The following is a 27,608-nucleotide window of genomic DNA, read 5'->3' on the forward strand; positions in this document are numbered from 1 at the left end:
TTCTTTGCCGCCCCTGCTCTTTGTGCCTGTCGATCCCTCCAGTCGAACCGCAAAGGGGTCGCCATGATCCCATAGATGGCCGTACACACGACATCCCCGGAAAGGCCTTCGCTTCATATTAACTGCTCCCCGGAGCATCATTGGCCTAATTAATTAATAGGAACAACAACGGGGCCAATACATAGCACATGTGACTAAAAATTCGAAAAAATAGTCAGTTCTAATGCCCCCCACGAAATTGCTACAATTGCAACAAGTATTCATTTTTGTCAACAAATATAATTATACAATTGACACACTTAAAACCAGATAAATAAACAAATAAAAAGAAAATAAAGAATATAGGTGACAAAAACGACACAGTAGTGATTGACACATTATTCTCGAAGAAGAAGAAGAAAAGTGTTGAAAACTTACAAAACCTAGATGGCTACAATTAAGCAATTCCAATGTAGAAAACCATTGCAACTCCCTCCTCCAATATATAGTTCAACAATTCAATCGCACGCTAACTCGAACTCCAATCACACTTATAACCAACGACAAAAGAAAAATAGCGACGCTAGCTGGCATGGGTCAGTCACTGGTTTGGGGATCAACAGCTACGCGCGTAGCTGCATTTCCCGAGCACCTTGCCGAACGTGCGCTCCTTGTAGCTGGACTCATATACACAATCGAGACACAAAGCAGGAGCAATTTTTTACGCTTCATAGCGGCCCCAACCTGGGTAAACACCGTGCGCTCTCTGCCACCCCTGCTTTTTGTGCCTGTCGATCCCTCCAGTCGAACCGCAAAGGGGTCGCCATGATCCCATAGATGGTCGTACGCACGACATCCCCGGAAAGGCCTTCGCTTCATATTAACTGCTCCCCGGAGCATCATTGGCCTAATTAATTAATAGGAACAACAACGGGGCGAATATATAGCACATGTGACTAAAAATTCGAAAAAAGTTCCAGTCAGTTCTAATGCCCCCACCAAATTGCTACAATTGCAACAAGTATACATTTTTGTTTCAAGAAATATAATTATACAATTGATACACTTAAAACCATATAAATAAATGAATAAAAAAGAAAATAAAGGATATAGGTGGCAAAAACGGCACAATAGTTAAGCAATTCCCTAGACGGCCCTAATTAAGCAATTCCAATGTAGGAAACCATTGCAACTCTCTCCTCCAATATATAGTTCAACAATCCAACCGCACGCTAACTCGAACTCCAAGCACACTTCTAACCAACCAGAAAGGAAAAACAACAACAACACCAGCGCTACACCAGCTGGCGCTGGTCACTGGTTTGGTGATCAGCAACAAAGGCACACGACGCATATAAAACTTGAGCCCGCTCGTGCCTGTTGCTGTTCCACACTACACTGCACATTACACACCACATTGCACTTTGCCTTTCCTCTCCAACAACTCTCCCTCCAGTACGTAGTTATTTTTTTAGAGCATCCAATACGTAGTTATTAATGGTGGTAATAAACAAGGGTTATGCCCTGCTAAACTAGCCGGAAACGGCCAAGGAATGAGAACAAATTAACGCATGCCGAGCTCAGCAGCAACCACCACCACCACCACCCACGCCGCCTCTCTAAATTAAAACCGGCGCCGGTGGCGATGACCAACCCCCCGCCCGGGAATGCTTAGCTCGGTAGGGAAAAACCGGAAAGGGAAGAAAAAAATTCCCAACCTCCATTCCACGGTGCCAAGAGGAAGAGCGATCGAGGCGCAGTGGGGGAGACCGGGAGAGTGCGCGTAGAGGAGAAAGAGAGATCCATCCAAAATACTCCTCCACCCTCCACGTAAAGCTAGCTGTATTCCTCACCACCGTCGCCACCACGCACACTCCTCTCCCACCTCCTCTCCCCTCACTCTCCCTCTCTCTCTACCCTCTTTCTCTCTCTACCTCTCAAGATCTGTCGCGGACGCGGAATTCAGCTTGCTTCTCCCGTGAGGATGCCATCCTTACGGCGTCCCCGCCGCCGGGGGCTGCTGCCGCTGCTCATACTGCTGCCGATCCTGCTCACCTCCTCCTCTCGCGCCGTCGACGGCCGCGCTCCGGCGGCCACCGCGAGGAGGCAGCTGCACCAGCCCTTCGTGCCGGACCCGTCGTCCGCCGCGCCGCCGTCGCAGGCGCCGCCGGGCCCGGCGCCGCCCTTCTTCCCCACGCTGCAGGCGCCGCCCCCGCCGCCGGGCACGCCGACCGCGCCGGAGCAGCCCACGTACCCCGCGCTCGTGCTCCCCAACCCCAGCACCCCCGCGGGGAGCGCCACGGCCGCGCCCTCCGACGGCGCCCGCGCGGGCTCGGGAGGCAACAAGTCGTCCAAGAGCTCCAAGCTCGTCCCGGCCATCCTGCTGCCGCTGCTCACCGTCGCCGTGCTCGGCCTCTCCATCGCCTTCTTCTTCAAGCGCCGGCGCACCAATGCCGGCCGCGGGGTCGGGGGCGGGTGCGTCGGCGGCGGGGAGAGCAAGTTCCTGCACCCGGAGCGGGCCAGCCTCTTCGCGCGCGACGAGTTCGGCGGGAGCGGCAGGGGCGCGCCGGCGACCACGGCGGCGTCCACGGCCCCGTCGGCCGAGTTCCTCTACGTGGGCACCTTGGCCGGCAGGGAGGACGGCAAGAGCAGCGACACCACCTCGTCCGGGGACGAGGTGTCTCGGAGCTCCGGCGGGTCGCCGGAGCTCCGCCCTCTGCCGCCGCTGGTGGGGCGGCAATGCGGGCCGGCCGGGTCGAGAAGCCCTGGCATCGGCGGGTCCTCCCCGTCGTCCGGGGACGAGGAATTCTACTCGCCGCGAGGATCGTCCAAGGCGTCGGGCTCGCAACGGACGCTCGCCGCGGCGGTCCAGGCCGCCGTGGCCGCGCGCGACCGCTCCAGGACCCCCTCGCCGGGATCGGCCGTCAGTACGCCGTCGTACCCGTCTTCGCCCGGGGCGACGATGTCCCCTGCACCTTCCTCCCCGCCTCTCCTGTCCAGCCCCGGCCAGTCGTGCCGCCGCTCCGCCAAGGCAAGATCCGAGAGCGCGCGCGACGTCTTTGGCATGCCACCGACGCCTCCACCCCCACCCCCTCCTTTCGCGCCGACACTGCCACCGCCGCCGCCTCCTCGCCGGAAACCACCGTCCCCATCGCCACCGTCCTCTCCACTCGTGAGCACGCCGCCAGCTCTCAGATCCGCCACCGACACCATGCCAAAAAACCCATTCACCCAGCCACCAGCCCCACCGACAAGCACGCGCGGACAACCTCCTCCGCCTCCGCCGCCTCCTCCGCCGCCGTTGGGCTACTGGGAGAGCCGCGTTCGCAAGCCCGGCATGTCGAAAGAGGCCATGTCGCCAGCGCTGTCTCCGCCACCCCAAGCCGCCAATTCCAGGAGCGTTCCACCCACCGACGCTTTCCCCGGACGGCTGCAGGACAATGCGGACCACGTCGACAAGTCCGAGGAGACCACGCCGCGGCCGAAGCTGAAGCCCCTGCACTGGGACAAGGTCCGGGCCAGCTCCGACCGAGCCATGGTGTGGGATCAGCTCAAATCCAGCTCATTCCAGTGAGTGCTCTGCCAAATTTCCATCTTTTCTCAGACCAAAGTTTGTTCTTCATTGGTTTGCTGATCTATTTAGCTGAATTATTGCAGGGTGAATGAGGAGATGATCGAGACGCTGTTCATCTGCAATCCGGCGAATGCGGCACCCAAGGAGGCGACAAAGAGGCCAGCTCTGCCGACGCCCAAGGCGGAGAACAAGGTGCTGCTGGATCCAAAGAAGGCACAGAACATCGCCATCTTGCTGCGCGCTCTGAATGTAACCAAGGAGGAGGTCTGCGAGGCCCTCTGCGAAGGTGAACAAGACTAAATTCCTTAAATTTGAGATGTTTGCATCATTTCCTGATGAGCTCTATACTGCATTGTGTTGAGAATTTGAGATGTTTGCATCATCCAGCCTCCACTAATATGCTTACCAATTTGCTATGTGCCTTCTCTACAGGTAACACGCAGAACTTCGGAGCAGATTTACTGGAGACCTTGCTAAAGATGGCTCCTACCAAGGAAGAGGAGATCAAGCTGAGAGAATTCAAAGAAGAGACATCTCCTATTAAGCTTGGCCCTTCCGAAAAGTTCCTTAAGGCGGTTCTTGATGTGCCTTTTGCTTTCAAAAGAGTAGACGCAATGCTTTATATTGCTAACTTTGAATCAGAGGTCAAGTACTTGAAGAACAACTTTGAGATCCTTGAGGTGAGCATCATTATTTTCCTAGCACCTCCACTTTTACTCGCCACCGCTGCTCTGTTTTATTAGTTAAATGATCATTCTTCGTTTGACAGGCTGCTTGCGATGAGCTTAGGAACAGCAGACTATTTCTGAAGCTACTGGAGGCCATTCTCAAGACTGGCAACAGGATGAATGTTGGCACAAATCGCGGCGATGCGCATGCATTCAAGCTTGACACTCTGCTCAAATTGGCTGATGTCAAAGGCACCGATGGCAAGACAACCCTTCTGCATTTCGTCGTGCAGGAGATCATCCGGACAGAGGGTTCCCGTCTCTCTGCCAGCAACCAATCAACGCCAAGAACTCTTGCGAACCCTCTCCGAGACGAGCTTGAGTGCAAAAAGCTCGGCCTCCAAGTGGTGGCTGGCCTCGGGAACGAGCTCAGCAGCGTCAAGAAGGCGGCGGCAATGGACTCCGACGTGCTAAGCAGCTATGTCGCGAAACTCGCAGGAGGAATAGAGAAGATCACCGAGGTGTTGCGGTTGAATGAAGAGCTGAACACGAGGGACGACGCATGGAGGTTCCATGACACGATGCAGAAGTTCCTGAAGAAGGCCGACGACGAGATCCTCAGGGTTCAAGCTCAGGAGAGCGTCGCGCTGTCGCTCGTGAAGGAGATCACCGAGTACTTCCATGGCGACTCCGCGAAAGAGGAGGCTCATCCTTTCAGGATCTTCATGGTGGTCAGGGATTTCCTCTCGGTGCTCACTCAGGTGTGCAGAGAGGTCGGCAGGATCAATGACCGCACGATCGCCAGCTCCGTGCGCCATTTCCCGGTGCCCGTCAACCCGATGATGCCGCAGTTGTTCCCGAGGATTCACGCGTTGAGAGCTGGAATCTCCGACGACGAGAGCTCGGTCGCGTCGTCGCCCTGACCACCAGTAATCTCCCAATAGAATTTTTCATGGACCATCAATGAGGAAACCGCCAGAGAGCGGGAACTACACAAGGACAACTCAACAGGGTGGCAGCCTGGGCCTGAACACCCCTGGCACCGGAACTTCAACAAACTAGCACCGGCATCTATCCAACATGCCATATGGCAATGGCGCGGTAAAGCTCAGGTGAGTTGGAGGTAGCTGAGCACCCCCTAACACTGTGCCCGACGCTCGACACCCGCACGCACGAACACCGATGGCGGCGGTCCTGTTCATCCCTTTCTTTCCTGACTTTTTGTACCTGTAGAATATAGAATGTACAAGTTTTTTGCAAATATTTATTCCGATATATAAGAAGGGACAAAAGGCTTTAGGTCAGACATCAGAGGAGGAAAAATAATTAAGCAGTTCATGTATGTATGTATGTATGTGGTCTCAAATTCTGCACATTAACATGGAGCGGTGGGTAAATCAGATGTCGAATTATTCGTCGCCCCGAGCAATGCTGTAAACAAATTTCAAAATGCATGTTTAGTAGTGAAAATGCTGTAAATATTTCAAAACTTTGCTGAATCTGCACAGCTGTGTATGGGTATGGTAGCTGCTGAACTCGGATGGAGCTGAGAAAGAAAACAAAACAAGAGCATGAGAGTGAGACTCCGGTCTGGTGGTGGTGCCAAGAAACAGAGAGCAGAGCACTCATGATGGTGTTTTGGCATCACATTTCCTGCCTGCACAAATGGTCCATAGGAGTACTACGACCATGCACTAGCTGCTGTACCCACCAGCACCACTACTAAGATGCAGCCAGAGACTTTTTACCAGGGCATATCCTGACATACATACTTTTATCTGCAGTAGAAGAATGTTGTTATCTACTGCAGGGCAGAGCAGAAGTGCTGTAAACTTCGGAAGAACTTTATCTACTGCAAAAAGAAGCTGAGCGGTTCATTACAGTGAGTTCACTCATTATGGGCCAAGAGGTGCAAGAAACTTCCTGTTCGAGCATCTGGCACGGACCTGAGCCATGCTGTTCAGCAGCAAGCTGGGCATTTTGTTGCGTTTCATGGCCATGTGCTTGGCTAAAACTATGGTTTCCATGGCATGTACAATGCTCCTATGTAGTAGCATGGTGAGGGAAAGACCAAGGTGGGGGTGGGGTGGGGTGGTGGTTCGGGTGGCCGCTATCGCCGGGTCCCCATCCGCATGTGGGCGTTGCGCTGGATGCATTGTGATTGTGAGCATGCCATTGCCATTGCCATTGCCATGCGTGGGCTCATTGGCTCGTTTCACCGCCTTTGGTACCAACCTCCTTTCTTGCCGTTTTTCACCCACATGGCCCCCCTTTTGTCTCCCACACTACACTAGGCGCCCATGCATGGCATGGCATGGATGCTTTGCTCCTCTAGTGGCACCGAATTATTGGCACCCGATTGCCAGTAGAATGAATGATGCCTTTGCTTTGGCCTAGAGGCACACACATGGGCTTGGGCTGACTGATTTGGCTTGGCTGAACAGGTTTGTAGCATAGGTCAAGAGGAGGCCATGATTGGCAAACATTTAAGAAGCACGGGCCAGTCAGGGAGAGGGGAGGAAGAGGGTGAAGATGACACTCATACTATTGGAGATCTGGGGACTGGGCTAGTGGCTGGAGATGGAAGGTAGGGGAGGACCCATCCATGGCACGCTTCTGGCCTGGGGCACCAAGATTCTATCTATCCAAGACCAAGTAAAAGGGTGGCCGGCACTGCCCAAATCTCGCAATGCCGCCCCGTCAGTGTTGTTCCATGTAGCCCAATCATATGCTCATGAGGCGCCGCACATGCGGATGACTCGTGCTGCTCTGTCAGTGATGCATCCATCCTATGAATGCGCTGTTGGCTGCTGGTCACAGCTCTTTTCAGGTTCAGGTTCAGGTTCAGGTTCTTTGGTTGATGCTTTTGCAGTGAACTCCTCAGTTAACCAGTGAGCGCAATGATGTGCTACTACATGCAGCTCGTTCCACAAAATCAACGGGTTATTCAACCTAAATACTGTATATGGGTACCAGAAGACGCTTGACCAAGAATGAAGGTTTTGTCAGGCGACCGATGTTGCCATTTTAGCTCAAGCACACAGACAGAGGCACACCCTCCATGCCGAACCTAGCTACCTACTTCCTTGTCAGACAAGCACTAGAAATCAAGGCGTTGCTGACCAGTGAAGGAGTGGCAACGATGTAGGAGCGCGAGCATTAGCGCGCCCTGGTTCGGAGCACGGAAAATTCCCCGGTCATGGCACCGAGCATCCATCTCAAGGAAGGAGCACCGGGCTTGAGCAGAGCAGAGCACGCACATTGTATGCGAAAGAAATGTGCTGTTTCACGTGAGGCGCCAGAGGCCACCACGAGGCCGCGAATCATGTAAAGCTTTTGCCTATGATTTGTTTAACGTTGAGTCGTGGCAAAGTTGCAGAGTAGTACGAGTATCCCATGTCTAAGCCACCCTTAAAGGCAGGCAGGTGCTGTAGGTACGTGCTGCCCTCTCAACGGCTCGATGCATCTTCTGAGTTCTGATGAGAGGAATAAATCGTGTCAATGCTGCTTTCAGAGCGCAGGCAGGAGACGTACGGGGATTTGGGGAACACATCTGGCTTCAGCCTGCCTGTGGGCGTTTAAGGAGAGGACAGCAACAGTGATGGCACATGTTTTTGTATCAACCTGCCCTTGTTAGTTTATCACCCCTATGGAGAACCTATCGCCGCCGTCACGGCCATCGCCTCGCCACTCTTCTTCATCTCCGTCCCCGGCAAACCTCACCTTCTCCCTCGGTTGCCACCACCTTCGGCTCGCCGGCGATGGGTGAAAGACGAGGAAAAGAAGGGGGCGCACAAAGGCAAAGGAAAGAATATGATGAAGAAGAAGAGAGCAGTATCTAGCAATCATCAGGACCAGCATCACAATCACGGGATGCTGCTGTGATGAGCCCCTCCCAACGGCTTGATTCTCACCCCAAAGCCGTGAGGGAATGAATGCGATGCAACCAACGGCATTGCATTGCGCCCCGGAGAGCGATCATCGCGGCCACGACAGGGCACCATCATTGCATTGCAATGCATTGGATGCAAAACATCATACCACAAGAAAGAAAAGGCCGGCCGGCCCCAGAACAGGGAAGAAAGCGGCCCAATAGCCTCCGTCCCATCCATGCTTTAACCACCTCTTTATTTTACTGTATGTGACATGCCACGTTGCCCTTCAACCAATCAACCAAAGTTAAAAAAAAAGTGGTTTTGGCTGGGTCTAGCCTGTCAGAAGCGAGTTCCTCAAATGAAGAACTCCAGTAGAAGAGAAACACACTTTCTGGCGGCTGGCAATTGCTTCCTAGGAGGGGCTATGAAGGCCAAACATTACAGGACTAATACAGCAGCAGCAGAGTAGCAAACATACATAGGCAGCGTTGTCTAACAGGGTTGGCTGACATGAACTCATATAATTTATTAGCAGGGAACTGTGGCCCCTTAAACATCCATTTCAACAATCCAATGGACTAATCGCGGCCCGTACAGAAGTGTATCTGAGATGGGCTACGATTATTATTTTGAGTAGATGGCAGTCGCAGTACGATACAACAACAACAGGGGAAACAACTATTGTATAATGGTTCATTTACTTGCTGTGAGATGGCTCAGCTCGCGCCGTCTTGGGTCTTCGACGGGTGTGAGAGCCACGTACAGGACTGATGCTTCGGAATGTCCCCAATGCACATCCTTGCACCAAACCTCTCTTGGTGTATACTGTATGTGGCAGACTCAAAGTTGTCCGGGAATGGCCATCCAGACTATCCGCGAACGTCAGTGCCATCCCTGCAGCAAAATGTTTGTTGCATCAGAAACAGAAACAAACTTCCCCATTGGTCATTGCTTACTGGGGTGTATGAATCACAACTCACGGAGTTACTACACCAACATCAACAAGAATGTAGCAACAGAGATAGCATGCGTTCAGATTAGATTGTGCGAGTTATTAGCAGCGGATAGGGATGCTGACTCTTTAAGCATTCATTGGAACAAATGTAGGATCAATTAATGTTATGTACGGTGTCAGGTTTGTGGATAGATATAGCTGCTACAAAGATACTGCGAATACGACTGATATAGCATTGATAGAAAGGGCTCCAGTACAATTTAAGCACCTTGGTGAATGCAAGCTTAGTTTGTGTCAGGTTTGCTGTCAGCGGCCTCGCCGTTCAAGAACCGCGAGAACCACATGGCCGATGCTTTAGGGTGTCGTGAGAGCCCGTTCTTGTAATCAACATAGACAATCCCAAACCTCTTGGTGAATCCCATCGCCCACTCAAAGTTATCCACGAATGACCATGCAAAGTATCCACGAACATCGGCACCATCCCTGTAATGCCAACAGTTAACAAAGGTAGTGGCATCACTTGCTTTGGTTGTTTTAGTTACACGGTGCTAGTTATGCGGCAAGCAGAAACAAACTTACTTTATTGCTTGTGCGACAGCACCAACATATCCTTTGAAGAAATTAACCCTCTTTGTGTCATTTAAGAACTGATCAACTGGTGCTGATGGATCGTCTTCGTCATCCATGCCTACAGAAAATAAACTACATGAGAGCATCATCCATATACAAGGTTGGTTACTTACTAATTTAGTTTAGCAAATATTACATTACACAAACAAAAAGTATGGTAGCTGGATACCAAGTAATGGAATAGCAAATTCTTATTTTCATATTAAAAAGTCACTGTATCAAATTTACATGTATACCTGTCGGTTCTTTAAACTTCAATGTCGTACTCTATTTAATTTGTCGTGTGTTTATCTTTCCAATCTATTTTGTCAATATTCTGTGGCAGTACAAATTCGGGAATTTGAAATTCTGTACAAAAATATGTAACCAAGAGAAGATAAAGAAGGGCCCTATGCATATTCCATAATTAGACTAGCACACACAGGTGGAATAAATAACCTGCTGCGGGGTTGTTTGGTCAATACAAAAGATCTCTGCAACTAAGGCAGAGTATAACAGTTCTAGATAAAAAAAATAAACTGGAAATAAAGCAAACTTAATCCATATAATCTACATTATGTGAAGTAATTGCTATTTGATTTAATCACTCAACCAACATATGGAGGAAATGTGACAACTTCAAATAAAGTAACATTAGAAACTTCAAATATAAAAAATGCACCAGAAAAAATGTTAGAAGCGTGGAAGCCTTACCATTCTCTGTTACATATATTATTGGATTTTCGTATTTCTTTACTATATAATTGATTGTTTTCCGAATACCCCAAGGAACTATTAAAAGCCACTCAGACGCAGCCTGCACAAATATTGAGATGAAATGTTAGGTGAGATCGTTGGAGCTACATGAATGGACAGAGGTCGAGTCTTTACTCTTTCACCAATTGCTTCACCGCTACTCCATTTTTCTGCCAAAGGGAAATAAAGTGTCAGCATTACGATATTAATCTGGGGATAGGATAGCTTGCAAGGGACAAGTTTACATATATATAGTGGGCGCAGAATATTCAGACCGAACTTCAGCAAGAAAAGTAGTTCTGTCTTGCATGCGTATATTGATTTACAATTCTCCAAGAGTAAGGAAGAGGTAAATAGACTCTATGGGCAGTGGAGAAGGGCTGTTTTTCCTAATCAGCAAGGTGAAATACTTCTGCCATGCCTGCTGTCTACATACTGCAGTTTTTATAGATAACCCTGCATCTTTCAGCTGATGCTGTGCTTGTTTTTCCAAACAAAAAAGACAAGTCTTTGATAGATGAATCATGGTACCTGATCTCTCTATTTGTTCAACCTGATAAAAATGGATCTCTTGTGGTTGTGGGTTAGGCCGATTGCCAATGATTCTTGTTGTATAGTGATTTAATCCAATAAAATCAATTTTGTTCCTCATCAATTCACGGTCTTTCTCCGAGAATTTTGGAAGATATTCGCCCACTCTCTGGCGCATGCTTTCTGGGTAATCACCAAAGTATATTGGGTCCAGGAACCTTCAAGAAAAGCAATTATAATCAGGATACATGCATAAAATCATATAGCTTGATGAATCTGAAGATGCGCCAGCATTATACTAAAATACAGGAAGTTACACTGAGCGGAGACAAAAAAATATAGGTTCTATGGAAAATGGTAACAAATTTATGAGACTTTTAAGTATTCCCTGAATAGGTGAGCATAATTTTTACCATCCAAGTTGAAAGTCAATGCGCCGTGCTGCAGCAGCCTGGTCTTCCATTTTGTCCGACATTGGCTCCGCCCATTCACAATCAATAACAAACCCTACTTGGCCACCTTGCTTAGCCTATAATATGTAAAATATCAGCAAAACAATGGTACTACGAACAAACTGACAATGATGATACTTCAATGGAAACTTAACAGGCCTTGAATTTTCTTCTGTAGACATCAACAGCAGCAGCATGAGCTAAGATCTGGTGATGGCCAGCCAAGAAAGGTTCAGCAGCTACACCTTTACATAATCCAGGAGCAAATATTCCAACCGCATAAGCATTAATGCATGTTTGAATAGGTTCATTGATTGTTATCCAATGCTTAACTCTATCTCCAAAATTTGCAAAGCAAGCTTCTGCATATAATGCGAAGTACTCCCTGAAATTTTTTGACAACCAATACGATCAGATATAGAAACACCAAGTTAAACGAGAACACTTTGACAGGGGTCTTTCCCCCCATCCCGGAAAAAAAAAGATAGAACACTTTGAAATAAAGCAATGTTCTTACTTCTTAGGTAAACATGCCATGTAGTATTTTGTGTTGGCATTTAACTATATTTACAAATTCAGAGTTTAAAGATAAGATGCCTGCATTGACTTACACAATCTTGTCCGAAAGCCAACCCCCCATAGTCTTCTGAAGATTATGCGGAAGATCCCAGTGATACAGAGTTGCATAAGGCTGAATACCTGAAGTCAGGGCAGATGGGTGGTGAATAACTAGATGAATAGTAACTTTGGCATTAGGTATATCATGTGGCACCTTTCTCAATCATGAAATCTATAAGGTTGTTATAGAAAGCAACTCCTTGCTCATTGATCTCTGTCCCTAAGCCATCTGCAGAAACAGCAAACTTATAAACTCAGATGAGGTATGGAAGATAAATGATAATAATAAACAAGATGCACATATCAAGGGGGAAGCTGGAATTGTGGCGACACAATTTGGAGATGTATTAATATGTGAAGCATGATCCACCAATTGAAATGTACCAGGAAATATCCGTGACCAAGATATGGAAAATCTATAAGCGCCAAAACCCAACTTGGCCATGAGCTCAATGTCTTCCTGTACCCGAAGAGTTCAAACAAGTAATTAGGGATCTAGGAAACAAGGTAATATTGTGCACACATATGCACCAAGGAGACAATCTCTCTCAAGCAAGACAAAGAAACACTTTATTTTACAAAATATAATAGTAGTGCGATAGCTATGACAATAATAACACCTTGTATCGATGGTAATGATCGACTGCAACTTCTCCAGAGGATCCGTCTAGGACACGTTCTGAAAAAGCATTTCAATGTCAACTATCACTTAAATTGATATATTTCAACAAATTTAAATAGAATCCAGATGAGACAAACCTTTGTTATCTGTAAATACATCCCATATGCTATCGCCTTTGCCACCTTCATTTCTTGCCCCCTCAATCTGGATAGAAGGGAAAAGCCAAGAAGATTAGTTCACGGCTAGATGCATCTAGTTTTAGACAAAAGGAAGGAGGATAGATTCATAGATCACAGAAAACCTCATTTTTGTTTCTTTTATTAGTTAGAATCAAGGAGATAAAACTGGTGAAACCTACAATTTGTCATCCAAGGACCCACACAAAATTCTAACAATATGATGGTTCTCTCTCTCCTCCTCAAGGTGGAGGACACTCGTTTCTCAGCTTTCCCGTATAGTTCTTCTCTGTTCTTGTTTTTGCTTTTAATTTGCTCCGTTTTAGCTCTGTTTTTTTTTCTCGAAAAAATTTGCTCAGTTTTGTTATATTTTGCTCTGTCTTTTGGCTGGCTGTTCTCTTAACGCATTTTTTGTCGTTTCTTCGAATACGAAATGACGTGTGTTTTGACACGTGTCCGAGAGAAAACAAAAGCGGAGAACATTTACGACAACATACGGATGGAAAATCCCCTATCCACTTCTCTACTTTGTCAGTTCAACTACGGCTTCTCTGCCAGTAGAGGAAAAGATCATTTCCTGTCAACCTTCCTTTCCCGTGCATATTTCTTCCTCTCCAATCTCCAACTAAATGCATACCGCCTCCATTCGCAAATAGTGCTCTACTTCTGACTACCATGTCCATTCACAGCTACTTGCCGATTCTCCATTCCTAAGATAAATTTCCCTGATACTCCCTCCGTTCCTAAATATAAGTCTTTGTAGAGATTTCACTATGAATCACATACGGATGTATATAGATGCATTTTAGAGTGTAGATTCATTCATTTTGCTCCGTATGTGGTCTATAGTGAAATCTCTCCAAAGACTTATATTTAGGAACGGAGGGAGTAGATATTAAGTCTGTCCATATAAATATGTTTGTAGTCAAGGAATTACAATTTGTTGATTACTTTCCACTTTGCCGCTTCCCTTTTTTTGGCCTGAGATAAATTTACTAGAGGAGAGGGCGTTTGGTTCGACTGCATAAAAATCAGATATATGAACCGCATAAATTTGCTTCATCTATTTTTGGTGAAGGAGAGGGGTCGTTGCTCGGTCACTGTCCTACTTCACTTTTTCAAAGAGAAGTCGGCAACAGCATGAAGGCAGCGCAACCGCAACCAAGTGAAAGTACACAGGCGTCGTTGGCGTGGGCTACCGGGCGAGCGCGACGCGCTGTCACGCCACACAGCGGCGCGGGGGCGGAGCAGGGATCAGCAATCCACGGCCGAGATGCGACCCGGTGACCCACCGGCCACCGCCACCATCCACCAACCTAGCTAAGGCAGTACCCGTGGCAGCTGCTAGCACCGGTAGAGTTGAGTGACAGTCTAGACGGACCTGGTAGGCGGAGGTGGCGACGCCGAAGACGAAGCCCTCGGGGAAGTCGGCGCGGGTGACCTCGCCCGCCGTGCTCCCCATTCCCGGCGACGGCAAGAGCGGCCGCGTGGTGCTAAAGCGTGACTTGATCCCGATCCGGCGCGGCGCGACCGTGAGGCGCGTGGGTGGGCGAAGGTTTGGGAGGTGCCGCGAGCGAGACTGAGGGGGTCCGGTCGAGCCGGGTCGCGTCGCGTAGATATAGGCGAGGGTGCGGCCGGGGCCGGCGAGGCGAGTCCGCGGGAGAGCGGCCGCAGACTGTAGTCGCTCTCTGCCGCTTTGGATCTGGTTTCCAACTCACTCAAACCCACCAAACCACCCTCATGTGTCTTTTTCTTAACACGGTAGAGACGCAAATATTCATACATACGCGCATACACTCATCAATATGGACGCACACATGCACACCCAACCCCTATGAGCATCTTCGAGAGATTAAGCGACATATCATCTTGAGATTTACGAAGTCACCGTAGGCGCCTCGTCGTCGATGAGAACGTCTCCTCTCACTGAATCGCCGAAAATCCTGAAATAAATCCAGAAATAATGCGAGCATCAGGACTTGAACCCTGAAGGGCTGGGGATACCACCATCCCTCTAACCATTCAACCAGAGGTTGGTTCGCACCACTCTCACGCGTCGAGTCAATCTTTTCCTTCTTTTCTTCTTTGTGGGCCCGTTAGCATAAATAAATCTTCTTCAGGATCCGACGCAAATATTATCTCACTCTCGTGACTAGAAGTTTTTTAGGAAGCTACTGGAGATGCTTCAAGGAAACATATATACCCTCTTGCTTTTGTTTTCGTTGCATCGATTAAAGCATTTATTTCTTCTTTTAGTTGGTGAAAACTATAGCATATAAAGCGGAGATGCTCTTGTGTGCACTCGTCTCCTCTGAAGCTCGGTAGAAAGCAGCACAGCTGGTTTGCAGCCTGCGTCGGACCGACCATTTCGAAATTCGAACAGCACTTCAATCAATCAAATATAAAAACACGCAGAGGACAATCTCCCGCCGTCCGTTTGTCTGGCCCTGGCCGCATCCCGATAGAGGATGCGAGTGGCCGGCAGAGCTTCAGTTGCTCAAACCCTAAACAATGCCAGTAGTCTAGCTTATCTTCCCAAGCGCATGGAGAATGCAAAAAATGTATGATAAGGGTCGGATCAGATTCTGATTGTCGCCATGGATGGACGGCCACTGTTTCTTTCTGTCCTTTTTTTTGTGTGTGATTGTCGCCATGGATGGACGACCGAGACCAAGTATGTGCACAGCCTAACACTGGTTCTCTTGTGACGCACACGGATATGATCACATCATCGCGCCACAACATATGGCACGTGGCTCTGCGCCCAAGCTTGCCGGGTGTGATCGCGTTCACCATCAGGCATCACTTGACAGCGCAACCAACGCATTCCAGCCAGGAATTATACTGCTCCTACCACACTACTACCAGTGCACAAAGAAGAAGAATGGGTGACTACTGACAGCTGACCACGACACAAGAGCAATAGTATCTCACCCCAACAGCAATAGTATCTCAACACAATGCAGAAGCAACCAGAATCCCGACGCAATCACAAAGCCTATTGCTAATATGCTACTAGTGCTATATTGTGGTTTGAGATGGAAGCAGCTGCTGCCTCTGCCTGCAGCCAGCACTTTTTTTTTTACCTCTCCCGGCTTTTCTCATTAGCCATCTCTGTCAGGCACAACAGCACTGACAAGACATGTAACACCTTCGTATCTCTCTTTTTTCTCGGAAAAAAAAATTCTAACTAGTGATCTAAACAATCTTATATTTCTTTACAGAGGGAGTATTTGGCTGAGATTTCAAGCACCGCTTACCGCTAGCTGCTGGGAATTCAGCTTGCTCTATGTGCAGAAAAAAAGTGTGCAAGTAACTAACCTAAGCCAATGCGGTGACTACACAAAAAAACTGGGCAGGCACCGTTCCGTGATTTCAGCAGAATCGCAGATATATAAAATTGAAACCAAATGAAAAGCTGAATCATCAGGCACGAAACTATAAACTCATCAAATACACCGTATTTTCTAGTCGTGCTATCAAATTATGCTCCGAATAGTGCACAAAAGACCCACAGGAGAGTGTTATCTGTGAATACACATTAGTAATTGATCAATTACTAGTGTGATCGGACATATCATCATCGCCATAACATGTACTACTAGGTAGCACCCATGCTTGCGCAGCTTGTGATGTGTGGTTGCGTCCACCATCAGTTGACAGAACAACTAATGGCAGCGTCAGCGCCAGGAATCACACTTACCACCACAACACAGCAGCGATATTTTAACCCAGCGGAGCAGACAACTAAATCAAAGGGACTATTTTGCCACACACACCAGCCACGTGCACAACGCAGAATCAAAATCTTGACGCAATCACGAAGCTCTATTGCTATTGCTATTCACAGGTCTAGCATAGGAGCAACTGCACACACAAAAACTTTCAGAAACTGCCTTGTTTTCAACTGCAAGGCATCCATCTACTCCTGATTAGGCCCGACCCACCAGATGACTATTCAATATTCGATTCAGCTGAGATTTCATGTACCACCTACCACTAGCCGCTGGGAATTAAGCTTGCTCTATGTGCAAAAAAAGTGTGCTGTGATCGCAGTAACCGTAGCTAGTGCGGTGATTACACAAAACTGGGCAGGCACTGTTTTGTGTTTCGATATATAAAATCCAAACCAAATGAAAAGCTGAATAGTCAGACACACACTAAACTCGTCAAATCATGCTCCAAATATTGCACAAAAGACCCAGCAGATTACTGCGCGGGAGAGTGTTATCAGTGAATACACATTAGTAATAAACCATCAAGTGCATTCCCAGAAAATTACTCCATTATATAGCAGCAGACTAATTGGCAATACATCTCCTTAAAAATCATATCAGTTAAAGTGTCTTCGCAGAGTCGGTTACCAGTGTCAACAAATCTATGAATTGCATATTGAAAATATAGCATTGTCATTCTGATGTTTTACACAATAACAGCATATAGGCATGTTCTTGTACGTCACGCACCAAAGCACCTACAGGTACCTGCTGCTGCATCAACATGTTTTTCCTTTTACCACTTCCCTTTTGATTTTTTAGGCACATCCCAAAAAAAGAAATCCGTTTTTTTGGTTTGCAAGGACTCTTGCTTTGGGAATAGGCAAACATGTATCCTCTTTTGGCAAGTCATAAGATTGGATCAAAATTTGCGTGAAAATTCTCATGGTTCTACTTCTGCAGAAGCAGAAACTCTAGACCAAAATTAAATATGCATCCCTGCCGGTCCAGCATTTATACTACAAATGCAATATTATTTTAGCATCTAACAACAAGCAGACAAGTACAAAAGATGGTGTTTTTCATAACCTCACCAGAGATGCGGAGAGGCAAAAGAGGGCAAATTCCCCAAAACTGATTAGCGGATGTGTCACTTCAAGCGTATCCTAGAGAAACTATGCTTCTTGGCTGTCTTTTGCCACCTCTTCCATTTCCAATTCCTTGACTGCTACTATGAGGCTGCGGGTAATGCCCTTAAGGTATAGTCCACTGCCCTCCATTTCCTCCAGGAGCTTCTCAGCTGTTCTCCAGTCCATAGACTTCAGACACAACGACTGGATGAGTTTGTTATACTCATCCACATTTGGCTGCACCCCGTCCTTCTTCATCTCCTTTAGGCACTCCAGGGCCTTCTCAAACTCCTCCATCTTGCAGTAACCACGGATCAGTATGTGATAAGAAACCGTGCTTAGTTTTCGATAGATCTTCTTAGCTTCGCGAAGTAGAGAATGGGCTTCATCAATCATGCCTCCCTTTGCGTAGCCACTCATGATCACGCTGTATGTATAAACATCAGGGCGCAGCCCTCGGCTCTCCATCACCCTAATCATATCCTTTGCGTCCTCCATTTCTCCCTCTTTAGACAATCCTGTGATGACAAAGTTGAACACTGCACTACCAGGAGCTGGGCCAAGATTCACCATCCTCATCAACAGCTTCTTTGCATCATCCACATTCTTCATCCTGCACAAACTACGTATAACGGCAGCAAAGGACTTGCCTGCATGCTTAAGAGACTCTCCTTTGTATTCCTCCAGCAGCTCCAGAGCCATACAGACGGTCTCGTCATTCTTCGCCAAAGCACCAACAAGGAAATCCAAGGATGACGTAGGAATCTGAACCTTCTTCTCCTTCGCTGCTAGGTATACTGAATGTGCCTCCGTCACCTTCTTCCCCTTGCAAAAGAAGGTCACAATCTCACCGGCCTTCTCCCCATCAGGGAAGCACCCAGAGCTAATCATCTTCTCGCAAACTCCCCATGCAGCACCAACCATGGACTTCTTTCCAGCCGCTTGAATCGCCAGATAATAACTGTCGCCGTCCGGAGTACAGTAAAACTCACTGAACTTGTCAAGCACCTCTAGCGCCGCCTTCGATTTCTCAAGCTTCCAGAACATTGCTAGCACTTTGTTCAGCAGTGGGGTGCTCAATGATCCTGGCACACTGCCCATTTCCTTCACCAAATCCCAGAGCATGTACGCGTCCATCTTGTCAATCTCGGCGGATTCAGCAACCTTGCTCGCGACGATGTCAAGATTGGCAAGGCTCTTGACATCAGGGTTGTTCTTCCCGGCAGACTTGAACAAGAGGAGTAGCTTTTTACCAGAGCAGTTCTCGGCGGAGAGGAGGATAGCGGCTAGGAGCGGCTCGGTGAAGTCAACGACCATGTCGGCGATGGCGGTGGGGATCTGGTCCTCCGGGGTGGACTCCACGACGGCGCGGACGCGGGCGACCTCCTCGTCCCTGGCTTCGGGATCGGCGGTGTCGGAGGAGGCGGCGGAGACGAAGATGTCGTCGGCGTCTCCCGCATCCTCCTCCCAGAGCGCGGCCAGGTTGTCCTCGTCGGCCTCGGTGGGATCAGCCGATCCGGATACACCGCCGGGCGCGAAGGCGAAGGGATCATCCGGGAGGGCCTCCGCAGCGGAGGAAGGGGCGTCCGGCAGGGCCTCCGGGGAGGAGGAGGAGAGGAAGCGGGAGAGACGGCGCGGTGGCGGGGGTGGGGCTCGGATCAAGCTCCGAAGTGGATTTTGCTGCGGCGGTGGGGACCTGGGGACGGACGAGCGGAGCAGGAGGAGAGCGCGAGCTCGTGAGCGCCACATCGTCGTCGTCGTCCTCGTCGGCGGCGGCGGCGGCGAGGTGCTGTGGTGGTTCTCTTGTGTGGTGGAGACGCGGAGCACGAGAGGCAGTGAAAGGTTTCGCATTAGGGTTTAAAGCCTTAATGGGCTATTGTTGGGCCACACGTACTATTGATGGCCTTTAAGGCCTTAATGGGCTATTGTTGGGCCACTCATAGTATCGATGGCCATGATGCCCATCAAACTTATTTGTGCTAAGTAGTTGAATTTCAAGATACTTAATATAAGAAACTCGTGATCCCCTCTAGTTAGGGTTTTTCCTCCTCCCGACGGCGCTTTGGCATTGACGTGGAGATTGCGATCCCCTCCGCCTCTCCACCACCGATCGCCGGCGTCCTTGGGACGGCTGGCTAGCGTGTGGTCGAAGGGAGGTCGACTTAGGGAACCTCCCGCCCGCGGAATCTGTGTTTTCTCGGGCAAGAGATCTGATGGAGTGCTCGACGTCTGCGTCTGATGCGACGATGTGCGAGATGGAAGCAATGATGAAGGAATTGGGATTGAAGGAGGATGATCTGGTTGATGTTGTGGTAGAAGACGGCGACATCCCAGAGGAAGCTGCCTGCTGGATGGCCATAGCTCGCGTAAACACTGACAAATAGTATAGACAGTACTGGTTCTATCACAATATGCGTGTCGCCTGGGATCTAGCGAAAGAGGTAAAATTTCGACCGCTAGAGGAAAACCTTTACACCTTGCAATTCTCTTGCCTCGGTGACTGGGAAAGAGTAATGGAAGATGGACCTTGGACTTTCAAGGGCAAGGCCGTCGTCATAGAGCCGTATGATGGAATCACCAGACCTTCGTCGATAGACTTGAACAAAACTGAGATGTGGATCTAAATTCACGATCTCCCAGAATTCTTCTTTAGCCTGATCAAGTCCCTGACTGCTACTGTTGGAGAGTTCATCTTTGCTGAACCCAAGTCTCAGGATTTTGAGGGTAATTTTTTCAGGGTTAGAATCAGAGTGGATGTTACAAAACCTCTTAAGAATGTTGTTTCTTTGGTGGTAAAGAGGAAGAGGGAGATTTTCAGGGTGAAGTATGAGAGGTTGCCCGAGTGGTGTGCCGTCTGTGGCATGCTAGGGCATCTGTACAAAGAGTGCGTCAATGGGATCCACTCCCCATCGGCGCTAGTGTTCAAAAATCTTCAAGCTGACTGGTTCAAAGGCCCCGGTCGTGGCCCTGGAGCTGGAAGTTCGTCAGGTGGAGGAAGAGGCCGATCTGGCCGAGGAGCCCCATGTGGGAAGAGCCAGTGAGGTGGCCCAGAGTGGATGGAGCAGGATGAACCCAACCCTAAAGTAGATGATGCATTAATGAGAGATGTTGAGGGTAACAGGAAACATGGAGCGGCACAAGTTAACATGGGAGCACCTGTTTTACCGGACAATCCAACAACAAACAACAAGGGACAACAGCTTCTAGCTTTACCACCACCGGTGGTACCTCCGAGCCCTACTTCCAAGCAAGAACCAAAGAGAACCAAGGCCACGGTGATGATGTTTGAACAGGGAAATCTGAAGTCTACAGCCAGCAACAACTCTTCTGATGCGCGTTTGGCGGGCTCCCTAGAGGAGTCGCGCCGAGCACAATGAGTTACTTATGTTGGAACTGCCGTGGGGCTGGCAAACCCACGATAGTCCGAGAGCTTCGTGATCTAGCGAGGCAACTTGCCCCCTCGATCCTATGTATTGTTGAAACTCAAATCGAGGGCTCCAGGGTGGAGAATACGGTTGTAGCTTTAGGATATAATAAAAGTTTTGCTGTTAGTAGCTCCGGGAGGAGTGGAGGTCTTGGAATATTTTGGAATGAAGAAATAAAGCTTGAAATTTTAGTTTATTCGAAGTATCATATTGATGTCTTGGTTGGCGAGCTCTTTGATATACAAACTAGATTTACTTTCGTGTACAGTGAAGCTCAAGTTAGCGAACGCTACAAAACATGGGACACACTATGAGGCATTGTTGGATCTACCAATCTTCCTTGGGTGGTACTGGGTGATTTTAACGAAGTGCTCCATGGACATGAACACGACGGAGTCGGGATGAGGAGCCAGGCTCAGATGGATGGATTCCAGGATGCCCTTGATACGTGTGGCTTGTCGGACATTGGTTACACAGGTACCGAATGGACTTTTGAGAAAAAGGTGACTGGCGGCACATTCACCAGAGTTCGTCTGGACCGGGCAGTGGCAAACCCAGCCTGGATTATCGCTTTCCCATCAGCAATACTAGAATACAAGCTAGCTGCATCATCTGATCACGTATCGATCCTGCTCACACTTCGCGATGTCATGCATGCAGGAAGGTTTCACGCTCATTAAAATATGAGCTAGCTTGGGAGAGAGAGGAATCGCTGGCGACGGTCTTGTCAGCAGGTTGGGAAAAGGGCAATGCAGGCTCGGTGCAATCATTGCATGATAAGCTCCAAACAGTGGCGGGAGATTTGAGCACCTGGGAAAGGACGCACTTTGGCAACATACGACAAGAAATAGCCTGCCTCAAAAAGCTGCTACGGGAGTTCCGCCAGGTCCCTAGCAGAGCCAGCCCTACGCATGCTGAAATCAAGGTTTGTGACCGCCTGGTTGAACTGTACCATCAAGAAGAAATTCTCTGGCGACAAAGGGCTAGACTGGAGTGGCTAATGCATGGGGACAAAAACATGTATTTTTTCCACCTGAGAGCTAGTAGAAGGAGGAGGAAAAATCAGATAAAACAGCTACAGAGACCGGACATCCAGATGACAGATAACACAGCTGAGATGGAGGAATTGACCACTTCTTTTTATAAAGACCTCTACACATTAGAGGGCGTGCTAAACATGGAGCAAGTTCTCGACACGGTTCCCACCAAAGTGACGCAAGCAATGAATGATTCCCTTAACGCTTCGTATAATGCTGATGAGGTCAAAAGAGCTCTTTTGCAGATGTTCCCAGTCAAGGCACCTGGCCCCGACGGTTTTCCGGCCCACTTTTTTCAGCGTCATTGGGACATGTGCGGTAACACGTGACAAAGGTGGTTATAAAAATTGTGGAGGGGACTGAATCAGCTGAGAGCATAAATGAAACTGTTCTGGTCCTTATTCCAAAGGTAAAAACCCCGACACTTTTGTCACAGTTTCGCCCTATAAGTCTATGCAATGTCTTATATAAGATAGTGATACGTCTCCAACATATCTATAATGTTTGATTGTTCCATGCTGTTTTATTATCAATCTTGGATGTTTTATAATCATTTTATATCATTTTTTTGGTACTAACCTATTGACATAGTGCCAAGTGCCAGTTGCTGTTTTTTCCATGTTTTTTACATCGCAGAAAATCCTTATCAAACGGAGTCCAAATGCCACAAAACTTTAGGGAGATTTTTTATGGACCAGAAGGAAGAAGTTGGGCCCTGGTAGCACCTGGGGGGAGTCCCGAGGAGGGGACAACCCACCAGGGCGTGCTAGGAGGCCCAGGCGCACTCTGGTGGGTTGTGCCCACCTCGGGTGCCCCCCGGACCGCCTCTTTACTCTATAAATACCACAATATTCCAGAAACCCTAGAACAAGTGTCGAAATATTCATCCAGCCGCCGCAGAGTCCATAACCACCAGATCCAATCTAGACACCATCACGGAGGGGTTCACCACTTCCATTGGTGCCTCTCCGATGATGCGTGAGTAGTCCTTTGTAGACCTTCGGGTCCGTAGTTAGTAGCTAGATGGCTTCCTCTCTCTCTCGTTGGATTCTCAATACAATGGTCTTTTGGAGATCCATATGATGTAACTCTTTTGCGGTGTGTTTGTTGGGATCTGATGAACTTTGAGTTTATGATCAGTCATATCTTTTTATATCCATGGAAGTTATTTGAGTTTCTTTGATCTCTTATATGCATGATCTCTTACAGCCTCGTATTTCTTCTCCGATATTTGGGTTTTGTTTGGCCAATTTGATCTATTTATCTTGTAATGGGAAGAGGTGCCTGGTAGTGGGTTTGATCTTACGGTGCTCGATCCCAGTGACAGAAGGGGAAACGACACGTACGTATCGTTGCTACTAAGGATAAAAAGACGAGATCTATATCTACCGCCATATAGATAAACGGATATTGTCTACATCATGTCATCATTCTTATTGCATTACTCTGTTTTCCATGAACTTAATACACTAGATGCATGCTGGATAGCGGTCGATGTGTGGAGTAATAGTAGTAGATGCAGGCAGGAGTCGGTCTACTAATCTTGGACGTGATGCCTATGTAATGATCATTTCTTGGATATTGTCATAATTATTTGAAGTTCTATCAATTTCCCAACAGTAATTTGTTTACCCACCATTTGCTATTTTTCTCGAGAGAAGCCACTAGTGAAACCTACGGCCCCCGGGTCTTCTTTCTCATATATTTGCCTTGTGATCTACCTTTCCTTTGCAGTTTTATTCAGATCTATTAAACCAAAAAATACAAAAATACCTTGCTGCACTTTATTTATTTGCGATCTATTATTTCAATCTATTACAACTTTCTCCCGTCAACTTGCCAATTTTTGGTGCCGTTACCCGAAAGGGATTGACAACCCCTTTAACACGTCGGGTTGCGAGGTGTTGTTATTTGTGTGCAGGTGTTGTTTATGTTGTGTTGCTTGGTTCTCCTACTGGTTCGATACCTTGGTTTCATAACTAAGGGAAATGCTCTACCGTCGCTGTGCTACATCATCCCTCCCTCTCCGGGGAAATACCGACGTAGTTCTAGCTACCATCAGATAGCATCAAAGGTAATCTCTAACCGTCTGAAGTTAGTATTACCTGATATTATTTCTGAGGAGCAGTCTGCTTTTGTCCCTGGAAGGTTGATTACTGATAATATCATAGCTGCGTATGAGTGCTTACACCTCATGAAGAGAAACAGGGCCAAGAAGCATCAGTCATGTGCGCTGAAACTTGATATGATGAAAGCTTACGACAGAGTCGAATGGGCATATCTTCGGGCCATTATGCTCAAACTTGGGTTTTCTGATAACTGGGTAGAGATTGTCATGGGCCTGGTCAGCACAGTCTCTTTTTCAGTCATGTTGAATGGCAAAAGGTTACAGGAATTTAAGCCATCGCGAGGAATTAGAAAAGGGGACCCTATATCTCCATACTTGTTCTTGACAGCAGCAGAGGGCCTTCGTGCCTCTTAAAATCCAAAGATGAGTCATCCAACATGCATGGGCTACAGGTAGCACCGTCGGCGCCACCGGTAAACCATCTTCTATTCGCTGATGACAGCCTACTGTTTTTCAAGGCAAACGGTGTGGGTTCTACCGAGGTGAACCAAGTCCTAGATGTTTACTGTCAGGCTTCAGGTCAGCGAATCAACTATAATAAATCCTCAATCTTTTTTAGCAAAGGTGTCCCAGAGAGCACACGTTTGGAGATAAAGACGTTGCTAAATGTGCCAAACGAGACTTTGAATGAAAAATACCTTGGTATGCCATCTAACATTGGTAGTTCAAAGAATGGGGCTTTTAAGTATCTGAAAGATCGACTCTGGAGCAAGGTGCAAGGGTGGATCAAAAGTTCCATGTCTACGGCGGGCAAGGAGGTTCTAGTTAAAGCAGTTGCCCAATCTGTCCCTGTTTTTTCCATGTCACGTTTCAAATTGCGAAGAGGATTATGTGAGCACCTCAACATGTTAATTCGGAAGTTTTGGTGGGGCTCAAAGGAAGGTAAAAGCAAACCCCATTGGGTCTCTTGGGAGACCATGACACAGCCCAAGGGTATGTGTGGTCTTGGTTTCAAAGATTTTGATCTTTTCAACTTGGCCATGTTGGCAAAGCAAGCGTGGCGCCTATTGCAGGATCCCAACTCTCTCAGTGCCCGAATACTAAAGAGCATGTATTACCCAACGAGTGACATTCTGCACGCCACAGTTGGAGGGCACCCGAGTCAGATTTGGAGATCCATAATCGAAGGCCGCAATGTTCTCAAGCAGGGTTTGATCAGGCGTGTTGGAAACGGTGCAACCACCAATATATGGACGGATAATTGGCTCCCAAGGAAGGAAATGCTTCGGCCTTATGGGTGCATATGTGCAAATCCACCACAGCTTATCTTAGAATTGATAGACTCAACCTCGGCTAGCTGGAATAAGCAAAGGGTGAACGAGGTGTTTATGCCAATGGATGCAAAGATTATATTGGGCATTCCTCTTTGCACACGCAATATAGATGACTTTTGGTGCTGGAATTTTGAGAACAAGGGCACTTTCTTAGTAAAGTCCGTGTACAGAATGCTAGTCGAAACCAAGCAACGTCGTGAGGCATAGCTTGAGGGGGTACCAGGAAAGTCAACTTTAAATGTAGAGGAAGGGATGTGGAAGAAACTTTGGAACACCGAGGTACCTGGCAAAGTTCGAATATTTCTGTGGAGACTATCGAAACACACCCACCGAGGATGTGCGGGGCCGCCGCCATATGTCGACTTCCAGCAGCTGCGGCTTATGTGGAATGCCGGACTCGTGGAAACACTCCCTTTTGTAGTGCACAATGTTCAGATGTGTATGGGCGCCGGTGGACGAGGATCTCGCACATAAAATGTTGGCATCTAAAGAACCAAAAGCAAAGCAATGGTTGTTTTCACTAATTGAGTCCCTCACGCAGGACCAGTTTGCCCTCCTATCAATAACTCTGTGGTCGATATGGTACGCGAGGCGCAAGGCGATCCACGAGGGAATTTTTTAGAGTCCTTAGGTAGTTCAGAATTTCATCAGAAGATACAGTGATGATCTTAACATGATCCGGCCAAATGTGGTGTGTGCAGTCGCATCTACTCGTCCGGTAGTGCCGCAGCGACCTAAGGCACCTCTGATGGGCTATGCGAAGATACATGTTGACGCAGCAGTCCGGCCAGGGAGGGGTGGTTCTGCCGCAGCGGTATGTCGTGACTCAAGCGGCAATTATCTGGGGAGCTCAACTTTAGTGGTTGAAGGCGTGGATGATCCAGCATCTTTGAAAGCGATGGCTTGTGATAACCCACAAGTATAGGGGATCGCAACAGTTTTCGAGGGTAGAGTATTCAACCCAAATTTATTGATTCGACACAAGGGGAGCCAAAGAATATTCTTAAATATTAGCAGTTGAGTTGTCAATTCAATCACACCTGGATAACTTAGTATCTGCAGCAAGGTATTTAGTAGCAAAGTAATATGATAGTAGTGGTAACGGTAATAAAAGTAACGGTAGAAAAGTAATATTTTTGGTGTTTTGTAGTGATTGTAACAGTAGCAACGGAAAAGTAAATAAGCGAAGAACAATATGTGAAAAGCTCGTAGGCATTGGATCCGTGATGAAGAATTATGCCGGATGCGGTTCATCATGTAACAGTCATAACATAGGGTGACACAGAACTAGCTCCAATTCATCAATGTAATGTAGGCATGTATTCCGAATATAGTCATACGTGCTTATGGAAAAGAACTTGCATGACATCTTTTGTCCTACCCTCCCGTGGCAGCGGGTTCCTAATGGAAACTAAGGGATATTAAGGCCTCCTTTTAATAGAGTACCGGAACAAAGCATTAGCACATAGTGAATACATGAACTCCTCAAACTACGGTCATCACCGGGAGTGCTTCCGATTATTGTCACTTCGGGGTTGCCGGATCATAACACATAGTAGGTGACTATAGACTTGCAAGATAGGATCAAGAACTCACATATATTCATGAAAACATAATAGGTTCAGATCTGAAATCATGGCACTCGGGCCCTAGTGACAAGCATCAAGCATAGCAAAGTCATAGCAACATCAATCTCAGAACATAGTGGATACTAGGGATCAATCCTAACAAAACTAACTCGATTACATGATAGATCTCATCCAACCCATCACCGTCCAGCAAGCCTACGATGGAATTACTCACGCACGGCGGTGAGCATCATGAAATTGGTGATGGAGGATGGTTGATGATGACGACGGCGACGAATCCCCCTCTCCGGAGCCCCGAACGGACTCCAGATCAGCCCTCTCGAGAGGTTTTAGGGCTTGGCGGCGGCTCCGTATCGTAAAACGTGATGAATCCTTCTCTCTGGTTTTTTCTCCCCAAAAGCAAATATATAGAGTTGGAGTTGAGGTCGGAGGAGCTCCAGGGGGCCCACAAGGTAGGGGGCGCGCCCTAGGGGGGCACCCTCGTGGCTAGGGTG

At 47.9% G+C, this 27,608-nt stretch overlaps 3 protein-coding genes across 3 annotated transcripts; 1 reads left to right on the forward strand and 2 right to left on the reverse strand.

The window, feature by feature from the left end:
• The first annotated feature begins 1,720 nt into the window (after positions 1-1,720).
• LOC109786351 (formin-like protein 1) lies at positions 1,721-5,720 on the forward strand. The gene is made up of 4 exons (XM_020344922.4): positions 1,721-3,549; positions 3,637-3,839; positions 3,986-4,233; positions 4,323-5,720. The coding sequence occupies exons 1-4, from the start codon at positions 1,964-1,966 to the stop codon at positions 5,142-5,144; spliced, it is 2,859 nt and encodes a 952-aa protein (XP_020200511.1). The 5' UTR covers positions 1,721-1,963; the 3' UTR covers positions 5,145-5,720.
• Positions 5,721-8,602: 2,882 nt separating this feature from the next.
• Positions 8,603-14,511, reverse strand: LOC109786352 (beta-glucosidase 4). The gene is made up of 14 exons (XM_020344924.4): positions 14,197-14,511; positions 12,777-12,843; positions 12,638-12,696; positions 12,402-12,477; positions 12,172-12,246; positions 12,011-12,098; positions 11,559-11,784; positions 11,361-11,476; positions 10,948-11,165; positions 10,552-10,586; positions 10,375-10,477; positions 9,631-9,739; positions 9,320-9,534; positions 8,603-8,990 (listed from the first exon to the last, which is right to left on the reverse strand). The coding sequence occupies exons 1-13, from the start codon at positions 14,275-14,277 to the stop codon at positions 9,336-9,338; spliced, it is 1,452 nt and encodes a 483-aa protein (XP_020200513.1). The 5' UTR covers positions 14,278-14,511; the 3' UTR covers positions 8,603-8,990; positions 9,320-9,335.
• A 2,937-nt stretch (positions 14,512-17,448) lies between these two features.
• On the reverse strand, positions 17,449-19,527 carry LOC109786353 (uncharacterized). The gene has a single exon (XM_020344925.3). The coding sequence runs from the start codon at positions 19,510-19,512 to the stop codon at positions 17,707-17,709; it is 1,806 nt and encodes a 601-aa protein (XP_020200514.2). The 5' UTR covers positions 19,513-19,527; the 3' UTR covers positions 17,449-17,706.
• Positions 19,528-27,608: the final 8,081 nt, after the last annotated feature.

This window comes from Aegilops tauschii, chromosome 3 (genome assembly GCF_002575655.3).
Source record: "Aegilops tauschii subsp. strangulata cultivar AL8/78 chromosome 3, Aet v6.0, whole genome shotgun sequence".
Lineage (NCBI taxonomy): Eukaryota > Viridiplantae > Streptophyta > Magnoliopsida > Poales > Poaceae > Aegilops > Aegilops tauschii.

Excerpts from the sequence above, each read along its gene's own strand:
- LOC109786351 (XM_020344922.4), top strand. The coding sequence starts at position 1,964 with ATGCCATCCTTACGGCGTCCCCGCCGCCGGGGGCTGCTGCCGCTGCTC. Across the intron at positions 3,550-3,636 it reads CTCAAATCCAGCTCATTCCA|GGTGAATGAGGAGATGATCG; the intron begins GTGAGTGCTCTG and ends GAATTATTGCAG. Across the intron at positions 4,234-4,322 it reads ACAACTTTGAGATCCTTGAG|GCTGCTTGCGATGAGCTTAG; the intron begins GTGAGCATCATT and ends TTCGTTTGACAG.
- LOC109786353 (XM_020344925.3), bottom strand. The coding sequence starts at position 19,512 with ATGCGAAACCTTTCACTGCCTCTCGTGCTCCGCGTCTCCACCACACAA.
- LOC109786352 (XM_020344924.4), bottom strand. The coding sequence starts at position 14,277 with ATGGGGAGCACGGCGGGCGAGGTCACCCGCGCCGACTTCCCCGAGGGC. Across the intron at positions 12,099-12,171 it reads AGATTTCATGATTGAGAAAG|GTATTCAGCCTTATGCAACT; the intron begins GTGCCACATGAT and ends CCCTGACTTCAG. Across the intron at positions 10,587-10,947 it reads TGAACAAATAGAGAGATCAG|AAAAATGGAGTAGCGGTGAA; the intron begins GTACCATGATTC and ends TCCCTTTGGCAG.